A 16,555-nucleotide genomic window follows, 5' to 3' on the forward strand; every position below is an offset into this window, starting at 1 on the left:
TATGGACTTAAGAAAGCATGATTACATTGCGGCTATGAAGGAGTGATTTTGCCAGCCGTATTTTTGATTTTGATCTATCTGTCTTAACTTTTGCTTTGGCATATCTTTTGTGCCTTGCTAAGTAGTTATGATTTTTGATTTTATCATATATTGCCATTAATCAGTGATTTTGTTATCATTTATTTGGCTGGGTTCATATATTTTGCCCTTGCCTTTATGATTATTATACATTGATATCTTTGATTTATTGCTGATTTATATGGTATTGCTTATGTTTATGCATTTTTATATCACCTTGGGTCTTGACGATCCTTTCCTACTTAGTTAGGTTGAAGGTGAAATAGACTCCATTGAAGTTATTTCTCCTTCAAGAGGGGGGACTGTAGGGATATTTCCGTATTCACACCTGTGGGTTAGGCCTCTCTGATGTCATCAAAGCCTGAACCATTCTCAAGAAATCTTTCTGCTGAACAAGAGATTTTTCCAGCATGAATTGCAAGGAGAAAGAAGTACACAGCTTTGCTGTTTCTGCCTGATGCATTATGGGTATGTACCAGAATGTTATACTATTCAAGGACATTCATCTGTGTCTTCATAATGGGACGGTGTGAGTCTTGAAGAAATTATCCTGTTCTTATCTGTCTAACGGCCCTGGGTCTACCAGCCTATATGATACTTTCCACAGAAAGGTAATTCATCCAAGTCTGTTTCTGGATTGGTCCGAGGAGGTCATCTGATGAGATACAAGAAAGACGGCTAATTAATTAATTAGTTAGTCTGTGATAAGGTGCGGGGAAGCTCAGATCTTCTCACAGATGTTCTATATGTAAACTTTTTCTTTTAATAATTAGACCTGTAAGTTACCTCGTGTGACTCTGCCTAAGAGAGAGAAATTCAAACTTTTAAAACGGCTCTGAACTCAGCACGGAACGGGACTTGTTTGCGGATGATTTATAGCCTCATCAAGGATTGTCAACACGTGTACCTTTAACAACAGGATTCCTGACGTCTTCCAAAGCTAACAAGAAGTTTTCCCTTCCACCTAATTTCGCCCGAGCGGCTGATCCTAAGGTGAGAATACGGAATTTACACTCAGCTGGGTTAGATAAGGATCACTTGTGATAAAGGATAAGGGTTGAAAAGTTCCATTGGTGATAATATAATCATTTGCTAATCAGGGATTATTATTATAAGGAATTGTTTAGTGTGTGTTTAACAAGTAGAATTACTTAATTGTCTAACAATTAGATTTTGATAATTATGTACTGAGTTTCATTTGTGTAATCTGATATTTTGTGAACAATATTTAGATTTTACAGCTGGCTTGTGAATTATATTTTTCTATTTTCATAATAAAGATACTTCTCATTAGCCTGGGTTTTGTGTCGTATAAACAGACCATGATATTTGGACCTGGATAAGAGTTTATGGTTTTCCCTAGACAAACTTAACAGTATCTACCATAAATCTTACTACAGCCTCACTATCCCCACTCACCAGGATGGCCACTGCCTTGATCTTGTCTTTTTCTCCAACTGCTCTCTAACTTATGTACCTCACTGCTCCCCATCTCTGATCATCATCTGAAAACCTTCACAATTGCTCCCCATCCCCCTCGCTCAGTCATCACCAACAAGTTTTGAAATTTTCAACCCCTCTATCCTTCCATGCTCTTAACAACTGTTTCACCTCTCCTTGTCTCCACTATGTTATCCAAGTCTGTCCATGAAGCTGTCTCGAAGTACAACTCTATTCTCTCCTCTGCTCTGGACACCCTTGCACCCCCCACCCACCCCCTTTCTCCGCTCTGTCAGGCGTACCAAACCTCAACCTTGGCTCACTCCCAGTATCCACCACTTACATTCCTGTACCTGTTGAGACGAGTGCCTTTGGCTCAAATCTTGCACACATGCTGATTTTCTTCACTTTAAATTTATGCTGACCTTTAATTCTGAGCTCATACTGGTCAAGTTACATCCAACTAACTCACTCCCTTTCTTCCAACCTCCGCTGTCTCTTTGTCACACTGAAAGCCCTCCTCAAAGTGCCCCCACCTCCGACCCCTCCTTCTCAACCTATCCTTTACTACTGCAATTGTCCCTGCTGCCTTCAAAATATGCAGTGATTAAGCCACTTCTCACTGTACCCACCTGCCCGTCCAGCTATCGCCCTGTCTCCCTTCTTCCATTCCTATCCAAGCTACTTGAGCATGCTGTTCTGTCACTGCCTTGACTTGCTTTCATGTGGACAAATTCTTGATCCTCTACAATCAGGCTTTCGACCCCTACACTCCAGAGACTGCCCTCATCAAAGTCTGCAGTGACCTGTTCATGGCCAGATCCAAGGGCCTTTACTCAATCCTCATCCTCCTTGACCTGTCTGCTGCCTGTTGTTAATCACAGCTTACTCCTTAATTCGCTGTCCTCACTTGGATTCCTTGAAATCTGACCTCTCCTGGTTTGCCTTCTACTTCTACCATTGCACCTTTAGTGTACGTGTTGGTGGGTCCTTCTTTACTACTATCCCGATAGCGGTAGGAGCATCCCATGGTTCTGTCTTAGCACCTCTTCTTTTCTCTCTCTCTACACCTCTTCTCTTGATATCCTGATTTCCTCCCATAGCTTCCAATATCACCTATATGCTGATGACTCCCAGATCTACCGCTCTACAGCTGAAATTTCACGTAAAGTCCAAGAAAGTCTCTGCCTCTTTGGCTAAACATGTTTCAGACTAAGCTGGTCCTCTTTTCCTCTAAACCCTTTCTCCGTCTCTGTAGATAATACTGTCATTGTTCCAGTCTCTTCTGCTCGTAACTTTGGAGTTGTCTTTGATTTCGACCTTTCATTTTCTATGCATATCCAACAAACTGCTAAGGCCTGTCATTTCTATCTCTACATCTCCTCCAAAATTCGCCCATTCCTCTCTAAGCACACTACCCAGACCCTTGTCCACACTCTCATAACCTCACACTTAGATTACTGCAATCTACTTCTACGTGGTCTCCTGCAGTACCACCTCTTCCCCCTGCAATCTGTGCAAAACTGCTTGCACGACTCATCTTTTACCAACCTCACTACACTCATGTCACCCCTCTCCTTAAATCACTTCACTGGCTCCCTATCCACCTTCGCATACAATTCAAGCTCCTATTGTTGACCTTACAAGTGTGTTAATTCTGCTAATCCTCAATATCTCTCCTCTCTTCTTATACACCTCCTAGAGAACTCCGTTCCTCAGATAAGCTGCTCTTAACTTTACCCTTCTCCTCCACTGCCAATTCCAGACTTCATTCTTTTCATCTAGCTGCCCCTTTTGCCTGGAATAAAGTACCTGAGTTTGTCCGCTATGCCACTTCCTTTGTTTTAAAAGAGACTGAAAACCCACCTTTTTGATATAGCCTTCAATCCATAACCCTACTCCCCATAGCTCATCAACTTAGTCAGCAGATTAACCATTCCCCTTAACTGTATTCATAGCATCTTGTTTGTCTGTTTAGATTATAAGCTCCCTTGTGCAGGGACTGTCTTCTTCGTGCTGCGTACGGCTGGTAATGTTATAGAAATAATTAATAGTAATAGTAGTAGTAGTAGTAGAGTCAACAACCAAATTACAGGTCATAACTTCTTGATTTTCTGAATAAGCCCCCTCTTACCATTAGCTTTCCATTTCTCAGCATCAAAAATCAGCCAGTTTTGATCACTTTCTTTAAACTCCAGGTGGAGAATGTCACTAAGGGATGTCACCAGCTCCATCAGGGTCGCAAAACCCAACAGTTTCAGTGGAAGGTTTTCTTCAAAGACTATCTAGGGCCAAAGACAGTCACACAAACATGTGAACAAACATTTACATCTCTCACCTTGAAACTAACCAGGTCAGAGTCAGTAACATTTCATTCTTCACTTTGGCCTTGCTGCATTCTTAGGATTGTGAAAATACAGTAGACACACTTCCATAAAATTAAAATTAAAAGGGCTTTTTTCAGGAGGTACTCAGGGGTACCAAGTACCAGCACCTTTTCCATTGCCTTCTAAAATTGAACTACGGTGCCCAAGTATTCATGAAAAGCTCAACTGCAACTGCCTGAAATTTTTCAGCCAAAACTGCAGCTGAAATTAATCTCCTGGTTTCGGCTGAAGCTGAAACTGATAACTTAAGTTTGGTTATGTGAACCGGAAAGGGCTGCTGGGAATGATCAGAGCTTACATCTCTCTGCTAATTCCACAATATCCAAGCCAGAATATAATAAAATATGGCCTTTCATTATTTAAATTACCTCCATGCAAAATAGTTTCCACACAGCTGACTCTGCGCTATACTTGGAGTGACAGCTGGCATCATATCTCTACAAGGAGGCTAATTCCTATGGAGCTTATCCCAAATATTCCTGCTAAAATTTTGCATCAAAAGCATTTATTTGGAGTACTCTGCCATAAACTACTGTGCAAGATCAGAACTCCATTACTTGCAATCACAGAACAAACAAACAAAAAGGACTAGACATCGACCCACCCACCCCCAGGACTGTCTTACAATCCTTGGTGGTCTACTGGTGTAGTCAGGGAAGAGATAATGCTCCAGTTGCAGCAACCATTTTGAGACCTCTGCCGGCATGAGCAGGAATAACTGGAGAACACTGCTTCCCCAACTACACTCCTAGACCATCAGGGATTGTACGAGAGGGTGTTGAAACGTTCTCAGTCCAATCAAGAAGAGAACGGCATGGATATGGCTAAATCAATGATCTCAAATAATGTCAAAACACAGAATTTTGTTTCTGCAAATTAGTACTATAAGATAACACTCTTTCAGCTACATTGGCAAAATAATGCTCAGAATTTAGGAAGTTGGCTGGTTGGGCTGCAAACTTTTCAGCACATCCTCATAAGGTAGGCCCCGGGGGAGGGGCAACTCCTGTTTTGCAGGAGATGGTGGGAGACTAACAGGAGAAACACATATTGGACTCCATCAGCCATTTTTAACCAAAACTGGGCAGAAAAAGAATGTTGGGTCAATTTCAGCAATATAACTGGAACCAAAATTCAGATGGCCTCTATTCTGTCTTCTCAGAGATTTTGAGGTGAGTTGTTAGGGGCCTGGCTATTGGGGGAGAGGTCTCTCAGTGATCACCTCACCCCTGAAGGATTGCCTTACATGTGAGTATATACCCCTTTCTTGCTTTAAAAAAAAAAATGCACTGAAAATTAATTGTTTTCAATGGGCTGCTGCTTAGAATAAAATATGCACTTGCAATGAGGTAACTAAAAACATAGAAATAACTCAAACTACCGTATTTTCACACGATTTTACAAACCGTGCATAACCATGTGCGTTATACAAATTTTTTTTTTCATTCTCATCCGGCATTTCCCCTGCGAACCGGCATCCTCCCCCCCCCGCTCGCATCACCCCCCCTCCCCCGCGATCCTACATCCCCCCCAGCACCGCAAAGACAACTCTTACCCGATTGGGCACCGGCACCAGCACCAATGCACAGGATGTGCCAGTGCCAGTACCAGTGCCCGAAGATCCTCCCTCGTTGGGTTGGGCTGGGCTGGGCGGTGCGAGAGAGATCCTCCTTCTTTCTGTGCCGGGCTGGACTAGGCTTTGAGCATTTGCGCATGCTCAAAGCCTTCTGGTCTCGAGGAAGGATCTGGTCTCGGCACAGGAAGAAAGAGGATCTCTCTCGCACCGCCCAGCCCAGCCCAGCCCAACGAGGGAGGATCTTCAGGCACTGGCGCTGTTGCCGGTGCCCAATCGGGTAAGAGTTGTCTTTGCGGTGCTGGGGGGGATATAGGATCGAGGGGGAGGAGACGCGAGAGGGGGGGGGAGGATGCCGGTTCGGAGAAGGCAGGAGGAGGTTTTAGCATGCGCGCTATATGCGTGTGCGCGCTATATTAAAATTTTATTACATAAATTTATGTTCCCTGCGCGCTATACCCATGTGCGCGTTTTACACGGATGCGTGGTATATGGGTGAAAATACGGTAACTCAACTACACTCTTTAAATAAACTTTAGTAAAGAATTAAAAACGTGAACACTCACAATTGCAAAGCTATGCTGCTTTTGTCATGCCAACAGATATAACCAGAACAATACAAAAAGTAACATATACATAGTAACATAGTAGATGACGGCAGATAAAGACTCAAATGGTCCATCCAGTCTGCCCAACCTGATTCAATTTAAATTTTTAAATTTTTTCTTCTTAGCTATTTCTGATGAAATCATAGCCAAGACTAGCATCTTGATACAAGAATAAGTGCTCATCAAAGACAATTATCACCCAAGTTGAAGAAATACAAAATTAAAATGACAGAGCTCTTACTGAAAAATTCCCTCCTATACCTACCAACTGATATTCTGGAAGCATACAGTGAGAACTAGAGAGCTGCACAGGGACTGAAATCAAGCACCTCATCAGTTCCCATAAACTTCAGAAGTAGTTATTTCATTTAATTATGCTACTGAATTAAAGGCTCTGGTAGAGACCCATTTACAAATAAGCGAATACACTTTATTAATTTGGAAACATTAATTGGGAAGAATACGTACTTTGTAAACAGGTCTCTGCTAGAGCCTCTAATGTAAATGTAAATATAAATACTCCAGCTGATGAGGACCCCCAAGCTATGCCAGCAGAGGACTTCCTCTGAAGGTGGTCAAGGGTCCCTTTTGCCAAGCTTGACAGGCAGCAGTAGTGTCCCTTATTCACAGAAGCTGGCACCTCAGTGACTCAGGGATGCTGCCAGTGACTGCTGCTCTTGGTAGAGGGGAGTTCTGGACATCTTTGGAGGAGGTCCTCCGCTGGCAGTGCTTGGGGACTACAACGGGAACTCCCCACAGCCATTTCCTCTTGGCGATCTATACGAGGCAGCAGCATAGGAAGATCGTTCCTGCCCCGAAAGCCCGCTAGACCACCAGGTAAGGCCAGGACGCCGGGGAGAAGGCTAAACTATGGGGTTTTTTTCTTTTTTCCCCCTCCCCCAAAAATCACGAATATGTGAAATCGCGATTGCCGAAACCGCGAATGGGGAGGGGGGAAGTGTACTGCTAAAACTGTACAAACACATCTATGCAGTTTACAGACTAAAAAATAAGAAAAAAAAAGGAGCTCCATTTAGGTGAAAGAACAAATTTCATGCAGACCACACACAAAGGGTAAATTGGCAGGAAAAGGAGTTTTGCAGATGTGATCTGATTGTACAAAGAACTGTGCTCAGCTAAAGTAACCTAAAAAGCCTGCAGAAAAAGCCAAGCCTTTATAGCTACAGTGGTGCCTCACACAACGAACTTAATTGGTTCCAGGAGCAAGTTTGTTATGCGAAACGTTCGTTATGTGAAACGCGTTTTCCCATAAGAATACATGTAAAAAAAAATAATTCGTTCTGCAGCATAAAATATGCTAAGATGACATAAAAAAAGATAAATTTTTGGTTATTATTTTTATTTAGATACATCTAAAAACATAATTGTTTTTTAAAACAACACACATTTTTTAAATTTAAAGACAGACTAAGTAGAGTCTAATTTTACAGTGAGAGAGGGCAGAGTCTCAGCGGCAAAAACTGGGACTTAACTGTTCATTTTTTTTTTTTTTTCTACCGTGTTTCCCCGATAAGGCAGGGCCATCAAATAAGACAGCCCCCCCCTTTTTAGAAAAAAATGTAAAATAAGGCACCCCCCCGCAAATAAGCCACCCACCGATACCTGCGCTTACCCGAATCGGGTGGTACGGTGGGTGACTCTGTGTGGTCCCTGGCACCCCCGACACGATCGGGGCAAGAGGGAGCTCAAGCCCTCTTGCCCCCCCGACTCCCCGACACGATCGGGGCAAGAGGGAGCCCAAGCCCTCTTGCCCCCCGACTCCCCGACACGATCGGGGCAAGAGGGAGCCCAAGCCCTCTTGCCCCCCCCGACTCCCCGACACGATCGGGGCAAGAGGGAGCCCAAGCCCTCTTGCCCCCCCGACTCCCCGACACGATCGGGGCAAGAGGGAGCCCAAGCCCTCTTGCCCCGCCGATTCCCCAACTCCCCGACACGATCGGGCCAGGAGGGAGCCCAAGTCCTCCTGGCCACGGCGACCCCCTAACCCCACCCTGCACTAAATTACGGGCAGGAGGGATCCCAGGCCCTCCTGCCCTCGACGCAAACCCCCCCTCCCCCCAACGACCGCCCCCCCCAAGAACCTCCGACCGCCCCCCCAGCCGACCCGCGACCCCCCTGGCCGACCCCCACGACACCCCCAACCCCCTTCCCCGTACCTTTCTGTAGTTGGCCGGACAGACGGGAGCCAAACCCGCCTGTCCGGCAGGCAGCCAACGACGGAATGAGGCCGGATTGGCCCATCCGTCCCAAAGCTCCGCCTACTGGTGGGGCCTAAGGCGCCTGGGCCAATCAGAATAGGCCCGGGAGCCTTAGGTCCCTCCTGGGGGCAGGGCCTGAGGCACATGGTCGGGTTGGGCCCATGTGCCTCAGGCCCCGCCCCCAGGAGGGACCTAAGGCTCCCGGGCCTATTCTGATTGGCCCAGGCGCCTTAGGCCCCACCAGTAGGCGGAGCTTTGGGACGGATGGGCCAATCCGGCCTCATTCCGTCGTTGGCTGCCTGCCGGACAGGCGGGTTTGGCTCCCGTCTGTCCGGCCAACTACAGAAAGGTACGGGGAAGGGGGTTGGGGGTGTCGTGGGGGTCGGCCAGGGGGGTCGCGGGTCGGCTGGGGGGCGGTCGGAGGTTCTTGGGGGGGGGCGGTCGTTGGGGGGAGGGGGGTTTGCGTCGAGGGCAGGAGGGCCTGGGATCCCTCCTGCCCGTAATGTAGTGCAGGGTGGGGTTAGGGGGTCGCCGTGGCCAGGAGGACTTGGGCTCCCTCCTGGCCCGATCGTGTCGGGGAGTCGGGGGGGCAAGAGGGCTTGGGCTCCCTCTTGCCCCGATCGTGTCGGGGAGTCGGGGGGGGCAAGAGGGCTTGAGCTCCCTCTTGCCCCGATCGTGTCGGGGAGTCGGGGGGGCAAGAGGGCTTGGGCTCCCTCTTGCCCCGATCGTGTCGGGGAGTCGGGGGGCAAGAGGGCTTGAGCTCCCTCTTGCCCCGATCGTGTCGGGGAGTCGGGGGGGCAAGAGGGCTTGGGCTCCCTCTTGCCCCGATCGTGTCGGGGAGTCGGGGGGGGCAAGAGGGCTTGAGCTCCCTCTTGCCCCGATCGTGTCGGGGAGTCGGGGGGGCAAGAGGGCTTGGGCTCCCTCTTGCCCCGATCGTGTCGGGGAGTCGGAGGGGCAAGAGGGCTTGGGCTCCCTCTTGCCCCGATCGTGTCGGGGAGTCGGGGGGGGGGGCAAGAGGGAGCCAGGCGGAGAGAGGGCAGTTAAGCGCAGTGCCTGCGCGGAAGGATGCAGCTCGGGCGACTTCGTTGTGTGAAACGAAGTTCGTTGTACGAATCAAGACATAAAGTTCGTTGTGCGCAGCGTTCGCTGTGCGAGGCGTCCGTTATGCGAGGCACCACTGTACTTTAAAATCTTTAAACAAAGTCACGCTATGTATTGAAAGTGGCAGGTTATTCCAGGTGAATGGAGTCTTGAAATAAAATGTTTTCTATGCCTTGACATCTCAAAATGGGCCTATGTAGGTACCTGAAAGAACTAAACAGTGGTCATTCAAAGAATACAATATATGAGCTGAGCAGTATAGGTTGTTTAAATCCTTTCATTAAACATATCAAACTTGCAGTCCATACAAGAAACCATAAAGCACAGTTACTTACCGTTACAGGTGTTATCCAGGGACAGCAGGCAGATATTCTTAACGCATGGGTGACATCACCGACGGAGCCCCGGTACGGACACTTTTAACTAGAAAGTTCTAGTTGGCCGCACCGCGCATGCGCGAGTGCCTTCCCACCCGACGGAGGAGTGCATGGTCCCCAGTTAAGATAAGCCAGCTAAGAAGCCAACCCGGGCAGGTGGGTGGGACGTAAGAATATCTGCCTGCTGTCCCTGGATAACACCTGTTACGGTAAGTAACTGTGCTTTATCCCAGGACAAGCAGGCAGCATATTCTTAACGCATGGATGACCTCTAAGCTAACAGAGAGGGAGGAGGGATGGTTGGCCATTAGGAAAATAAATTATGTAACACAGATTGGCCGAAGTGTCCATCCCGTCTGGAAAAGGTATCCAGACAGTAGTGAGTAGTGAACGTGTGAACTGAGGACCAAGTGGCAGCCTTGCAGATTTCCTCGATGGGCGTGGAACGGAGGAAAGCCACAGAAGCAGCCATAGCTCTGACCCTGTGGGCCGTGACAGCACCTTCCAGTGAGAGACCAGCCCGAGCATAACAGAACGCAATGCAGGCAGCAAGCCAGTTGGAAAGCGTCCGTTTAGAGACAGGACGACCTAGACGGTTAGGGTCGAAGGACAAAAAGAGCTGAGGGGACGAGCGGTGAGCCCTGGTACGGTCAAGGTAGTATGCAAGGGCACGCTTACAGTCCAGAGTGTGCAACGCCTGTTCCCCCAGATGAGAATGGGGTTTCGGGAAAAAGACAGGCAACACAATGGACTGGTTGAGGTGAAATTCCGAGACCACCTTGGGAAAGAATTTAGGATGGGTACGCAGAACCACCTTGTCATGGTGAAAAACAGTGAAAGGTGGGTCGGCAACCAGTGCATGCAACTCACTAACCCTCCTGGCAGAGGTGATGGCAATGAGGAAAAGCACCTTCCATGTAAGAAATTTGAGTGAAGTTGTGGCAAGAGGCTCAAACGGAGGTTTCATGAGGGCTGATAAAACCACATTCAGGTCCCAGACGACTGGAGGAGGCTTCAGAGGTGGTTTGACATTGAAGAGGCCTCTCATGAACCGGGAAACCAGGGGATGAGCCGTAAGAGGTTTTCCGAGGATAGGCTCATGAAACGCAGTGATGGCACTGAGGTGGACTCTGATTGAGGTAGACTTGAGGCCAGCATCGGACAGAGAGAGCAAATAGTCCAGTACAGTTTCCACCGCCAATGAGGTGGGATCGTGGTGATGTAGTAGACACCAAGAGGAGATGGTAACATTGGAGGGTGGCCGGTTTCCTGGAGGCATCCAAAATGCGACGGACAGGCTGAGACAGATTCTCTGGAGAGGTCAGCCCGAGAGAAACCAAGCTGTCAGGTGGAGCGAGGACAGATTGGGATGCAGTAGAGACTGATGCTGCTGTGTAAGTAGAGTAGGAAACACAGGAAGAGGAATGGGTTCTCTGGAGCTTAGCTGGAGCAGGAGGGAGAACCAGTGTTGGCGAGGCCACCAAGGGGCGATGAGAATCATTGGGGCTCTGTCCCTGCGGAGTTTGAATAACGTCCGCAACATCAGAGGTAGTGGAGGAAAGGCATAGAGGAACCGATCCGTCCAGTTGAGCAGGAATGCATCCGGGGCCAGACGATGAGGAGAGAAGAGTCTGGAACAGAAAAGGGGCAGCTGATGGTTGTGAGGAGCTGCAAAGAGGTCCACCTGAGGAGTGCCCCACCGAGCAAAGATGGAGCGGAGTGTGGGAGGATCCAGAGTCCACTCGTGAGGTTGAAGGATGCGGCTGAGAGTGTCGGCCAGGGAGTTCTGTTCACCCTGGATACAGACAGCCTTGAGGAAGAGACTGTGGGCCATGGCCCAGATGCGGATGGCCTCCTGACAGAGGAGGGGAGATCCGGTGCCGCCTTGCTTGTTTATGTAGTACATGGCGACTTGGTTGTCTGTGCACAGAAGAACCTGAGGATAGATAAGGTGCTGGAAGGCCTTGAGAGCATAGAACATGGCCCTGAGTTCCAGGAAATTGATGTGGTGTTGACGTTCCTGAGGGGTCCAGAGCCCCTGGGTGCGAAGATCTCCCAGGTGAGCTCCCCATGCATAGGGGGAGGCATCCGTTGTTATAATCATGGAGTGAGGAGGTAGATGAAAGAGTAGACCCCTGGAAAGATTGGAGGAGTTCATCCACCATTGAAGAGATTGCTGAAGAGACAATATCACAGAGATGAGATGAGAAAGAGGATCCTTGGTCTGTGACCATTGGTTGGCCAGAGTCCATTGAGGTGTCCTGAGGTGGAGTCGCGCCAGAGGAAGCACATGGACCGTCGAGGCCATGTGGCCCAGGAGGACCATCATTTGCCGAGCTGGAATGGAGCGACGAAGGAGCACCTGACGGCAGAGGTGGAGCAGGGTCCGTTGGCGGTCTGAGGGGAGAAACGCGCTCATCAGAGTGGTGTCGAGAACGGCTCCAATGAACTGAAGGCACTGTATGGGAAGCAGATGCGACTTGGGGTAGTTGATCTCGAACCCCGGGAGATGGAGGAAGGAGATGGTGTGCTGAGTGGCCTGTAGCACAAGTGGAGACGTAGGTGCTTTCACCAACCAATCATCCAAGTAGGGGAACACCTGGAGGTTGTGAGACCTGAGAAAAGCCGCCACCACAATAAGGCACTTGGTGAACACCCTGGGCGATGATGCCAGGCCAAAGGGTAGCACTTTGTACTGATAGTGACGGTGCTGTATCTGAAATCGGAAGTAGCGACGTGAAGTCAGATTGATTGGAATGTGAGTGTAGGCCTCTTTGAGGTCTAGGGAACATAGCCAGTCGTGTTGAGAGAGAAGCGGGTAAAGCGTGGCAAGGGAGAGCATTCTGAACTTTTCCTTGACCAGACACTTGTTGAGGTCCCGGAGATCGAGGATGGGACGGAGGTCTCCTGTCTTCTTGGGAACCAGGAAGTAGCGGGAGTAGAATCCCTGACCCCTTTGGTCTGAGGGTACCTCTTCGATGGCGTTGAGAAGGAGGAGGGAGTGGACCTCCCTCAGGAGGAGGGAGGATTGGGAGGAGTGGAAAGCAAACTCTATGGGAGGATTGTCTGGTGGAAGAGTCTGAAAATTTAGAGAGTAGCCGTGGCGAATGATGTTGAGGACCCATTGGTCTGATGTGATGACCTCCCAACGGCTGAGGAAGAGTTGGAGGCGTCCTCCGATAGGCTGAGGAAGAGGCAATGATGGTGGGAGACTGGCTATGCCCTGGAGAAAAGAGTCAAAAGGGTTGAGATGGTTTTGACGGAGGGAGAGGCTTGGCAGGTTGATGAGACTGGGAGTGAGCCTGAGTTTGATGCTGGTGACGAGGACGGCGAGGCTGCTGTTGAGGCGGGTTGAGAGGTCTGGCCGAGAACCTGCGCTGGTAGGAGGACTGCTGTCTGTAGGGGCGAGCAGGCGGAGTCTTCTTTTTAGGTTTTACCAGAGTATCCCACCTGGTCTCGTGCGCTGAGAGTTTTTGGGTTGTTGAGTCCAGGGACTCCCCGAAGAGTTCGTCACCAAGACAAGGTGCGTTGGCCAGGCGGTCTTGGTGGTTAATGTCGAGGTCAGAAACTCTCAGCCAGGCCAGACGCCACATGGCAACAGCCATGGCAGATGCTCGAGAGGTCAGCTCAAATGAGTCATAAATGGAGCGCACCATGAATTTCCTGAGTTGGAGTAGGTTGGAAATTTGCTGTTGGAAGAGGGGGACCTTACGTTCAGGAATGTATTTCTGTAAGGAGGAGAGTTGTTGCATCAGATGCTTCATGTAGAAGGAGAAGTGAAAGGTGTAATTATTTGCCCTGTTGGCCAGCATTGCATTCTGGAAAAGGCGCTTGCCAAACTTATCCATAGTTTTTCCCTCTCTGCCAGGAGGGGTGGAGGCATAGACACTGGAGCCCTGAGTTTTCTTCAAGGTGGACTCTACCAGGAGAGATTCATGGGGCAATTGAGGCTTGTCAAACTCTGGGATTGGAATGACCCGGTACAAGCTATCCAGTTTGCGAGGGGCCCCGGGGACAGTGAGGGGGTTCTCCCAATTTTTGTAAAAAGTTTCCCGTAGGATATCGTGGACGGGTAACTTAAGAAATTCTTTGGGAGGTTGCTCAAAGTCGATGAGTTTTTTTTTGAAAGTAAAAAATAAAGTAATCCGAAGGGAAAAAATAGAAGAAAAACGAAAAATTACGCGAGCGGGAAGGCAGAAACTAGTTTTTCAACGGGGGACCACGCACTCCTCCGTCGGGCGGGAAGGCACTCGCGCATGCGCGGTGCGGCCAACTAGAACTTTCTAGTTAAAAGTGTCCGTACCGGGGCTCCGTCAGTGACGTCACCCATGCGTTAAGAATATGCTGCCTTCTTGTCCTGGGATAAAACCAGATAACATTCAAAGCTTAAACAAAACAGCTATACATCAAATCTAAAATCATCTCCCTCCCCTGCCAACCAGCTCCCTCTTAATGCAGTAACCCATGTACTAAGAGGGCGGGTTCTTATACCTCCCAGTACACCTTCCCTTCCTCCTAGTGCTGCCCGATTCGAATCGATTCACCTTTTCAATAAATCGATTTATTTAGGGAAAAAAATAAATTCAGACTCACCAATTCAGGTTTTCCCTCTGCTAGAATAGGATGCTTCCGGGGTTGGCGTCATGTTCCGAGAACTCCTTCCTCTTCCAGCTGTCTCAACATCTGGCCCTCTCCCTTGCACCTGCACACCCTTCCCCTTCCCTGCGGTCTCTTCGGGACTCACAGAGGGAAAGCTCCAATACTGGCAGCCTATGCTAATCACTGCCAAGTTGCCGAAGAGGACTGTGGGGAAGGGGGTGCAAGGGAAAGAGCCAGATGCAGGACCCATGGAGAGATAGAAAGAGAGAGTGTGAGCGATCGAGAGAGAGATGTCATACTGGGCTGGGGGAAAGCAGGTAGAAAAATGTTGGCTATAAGGTGTGGAGACAAGGAAAGAGAGGGGGAAGTGGGTGGAAGGGAGAATGGCAGATGCAGGGCTCCCTGGGGAGCACTGGGGAATGAGGGCGATGGAGAGGAGGGAAAGATGCCATAGCACAGGGAGGGGAGAGAGAAGAGGGAAAGTTGTCGTACTAGGTTGGAGGGAGAGTGAAAAGATGCAGGCTACAGGATGCAGAAACAAGGAAAGAGGAGGATAAGATGAAAATGGAGACAAACAGTGGCACAGAGAAGAGGCAATAGGGATACAGAGGGGAAATGCTGAAAGGGGATAGATTGGTTTACTGAGGGAAGCAATGCTGAAAGAAGCTAGATAGGCACACTTTGCCTGTATCTTGTACACCTGTCTGCAGTTTCTTTCTTTGTCCTTGGTTTATCGCATCTTTACTGCAGATTTCTTTGGATCTTCTTTTTTGTCTTGGTTCTGCAAAATAAACTCACCAGCTAATTTTAAAGCTATATCATAGAAAGTGAATCGAATCGAGTCGAAAAATCAATTCAATTGGCAAAATTGAATTGAATAAAAAATTTTTTTTACTGAATCGGACAGCTCCACTTCCGCCATCCTTATTTATTTTTTTTTTGTTACCCTTCCTGGTCAGGCACAGACAAGAAAGGCGACAACTACCAATGAGCTACCTATTATTGTCACAATTTTAATGCAATGGTAATTTGCATGCTTATTGCTTACAACATGCATGGTATTTTTGAAACGCTACTTTTGTGGAAGAGCTGTGCACTGAGCCAGCTTTACAAGGCTTTCTGTATCAGCCCCTCAGTATTTTTTCTGACTTTTTGCATAAGAGAATTAATAGATTGTTAACATCCAAAGCCCTCATTTTCACACAGTTTTATAACTGAATGGAAGTCTATAAATAGGATCCTGGGAAACACTGCAGTAAAAACCTAGTAGACGTACAAAAATGATTATGCTGAAGGTTCTTTCATCAATATCTATCGAGATGAGATAAAATTTACCTTGAATTCTGCAGGCAATCTATGAACAGGCAAACCCTCAGGATACTGAGCTGCAACCTGTATGAATCAAGATCACAAATTATATGAAGGTTATCTTTGATCAAAAACAGTAACACTGGGCTGGCCCAGTCACAAGTGCTGTGGCAACATGCAGACTAGGTTTCTGTTCCTCTGACTGGCTAAACATGCTGCAAAGCTAGCATTCATAGTCACTATTCAATGCAGACACCCTGGTGTCTACAGTTTAGGATATGGTTTGAGTTTTTGGAGGGAAGAATAGGAGAAAGGTTCATATTCTGTAGCCCATAAAAGTGATTTTGACTTAACTAGAAGCCTAAATGGAGGAGAAAGATTACGATGATAAGTGCTAGGCAAAATAATAAAGGAGCATCTCTGAATACAATGCTATCATGATTATCTCTGGTGAGAACTTCAAAAGAATCCTAAGAATCTTTCCATTATCCATTGTTAATAAAACTCTTACAAAGGAATATGAGGTGAACACATACAAAGAAAGATTAGGTTCTTATCTCAATAATCTTTTTTCCTTTACATGGGAGCAGAGATCTTGAACTAACTGCGAGTTTCCTTGCAGAAGCTGCCAATCATCTTCTTGCATGGCTCCACCTCTCCTCCCAGAGGGCTGTGCTGTAGCCCCTCAGTTTGCCCCAAAGCAATGGAGGTAACTAACAAATAAATGAACACATAGAAAGGAGGGGCACAGAAAAACTCCCCACATAATAATTATAACTCTGTTCTTCAAGTAATATGCATAAACCATATGATAAAATAAACATTTAAATGCAAAACAAGGTTGAACAACATTAGCCAACTACTT

At 47.9% G+C, this 16,555-nt stretch overlaps 1 protein-coding gene across 3 annotated transcripts in view; it reads right to left on the reverse strand.

The window, feature by feature from the left end:
* The window catches only part of TDRD5 (tudor domain containing 5), a 120,867-nt gene that overhangs the window by 64,566 nt on the left and 39,746 nt on the right, over positions 1–16,555 (reverse strand). For all 3 annotated transcript variants that reach the window (XM_033916886.1, XM_033916885.1, XM_033916888.1), the window contains exons 6-7: positions 15,718–15,774; positions 3,653–3,803 (exon numbers count right to left, since the gene is read on the reverse strand). In XM_033916886.1, coding sequence (XP_033772777.1) covers positions 3,653–3,803; positions 15,718–15,774 — 208 coding nt within the window. The remainder of the gene's footprint in view (positions 1–3,652; positions 3,804–15,717; positions 15,775–16,555) is intronic.

The sequence above is a fragment of the Geotrypetes seraphini genome, chromosome 12 (genome assembly GCF_902459505.1).
Source record: "Geotrypetes seraphini chromosome 12, aGeoSer1.1, whole genome shotgun sequence".
NCBI lineage: Eukaryota > Metazoa > Chordata > Amphibia > Gymnophiona > Dermophiidae > Geotrypetes > Geotrypetes seraphini.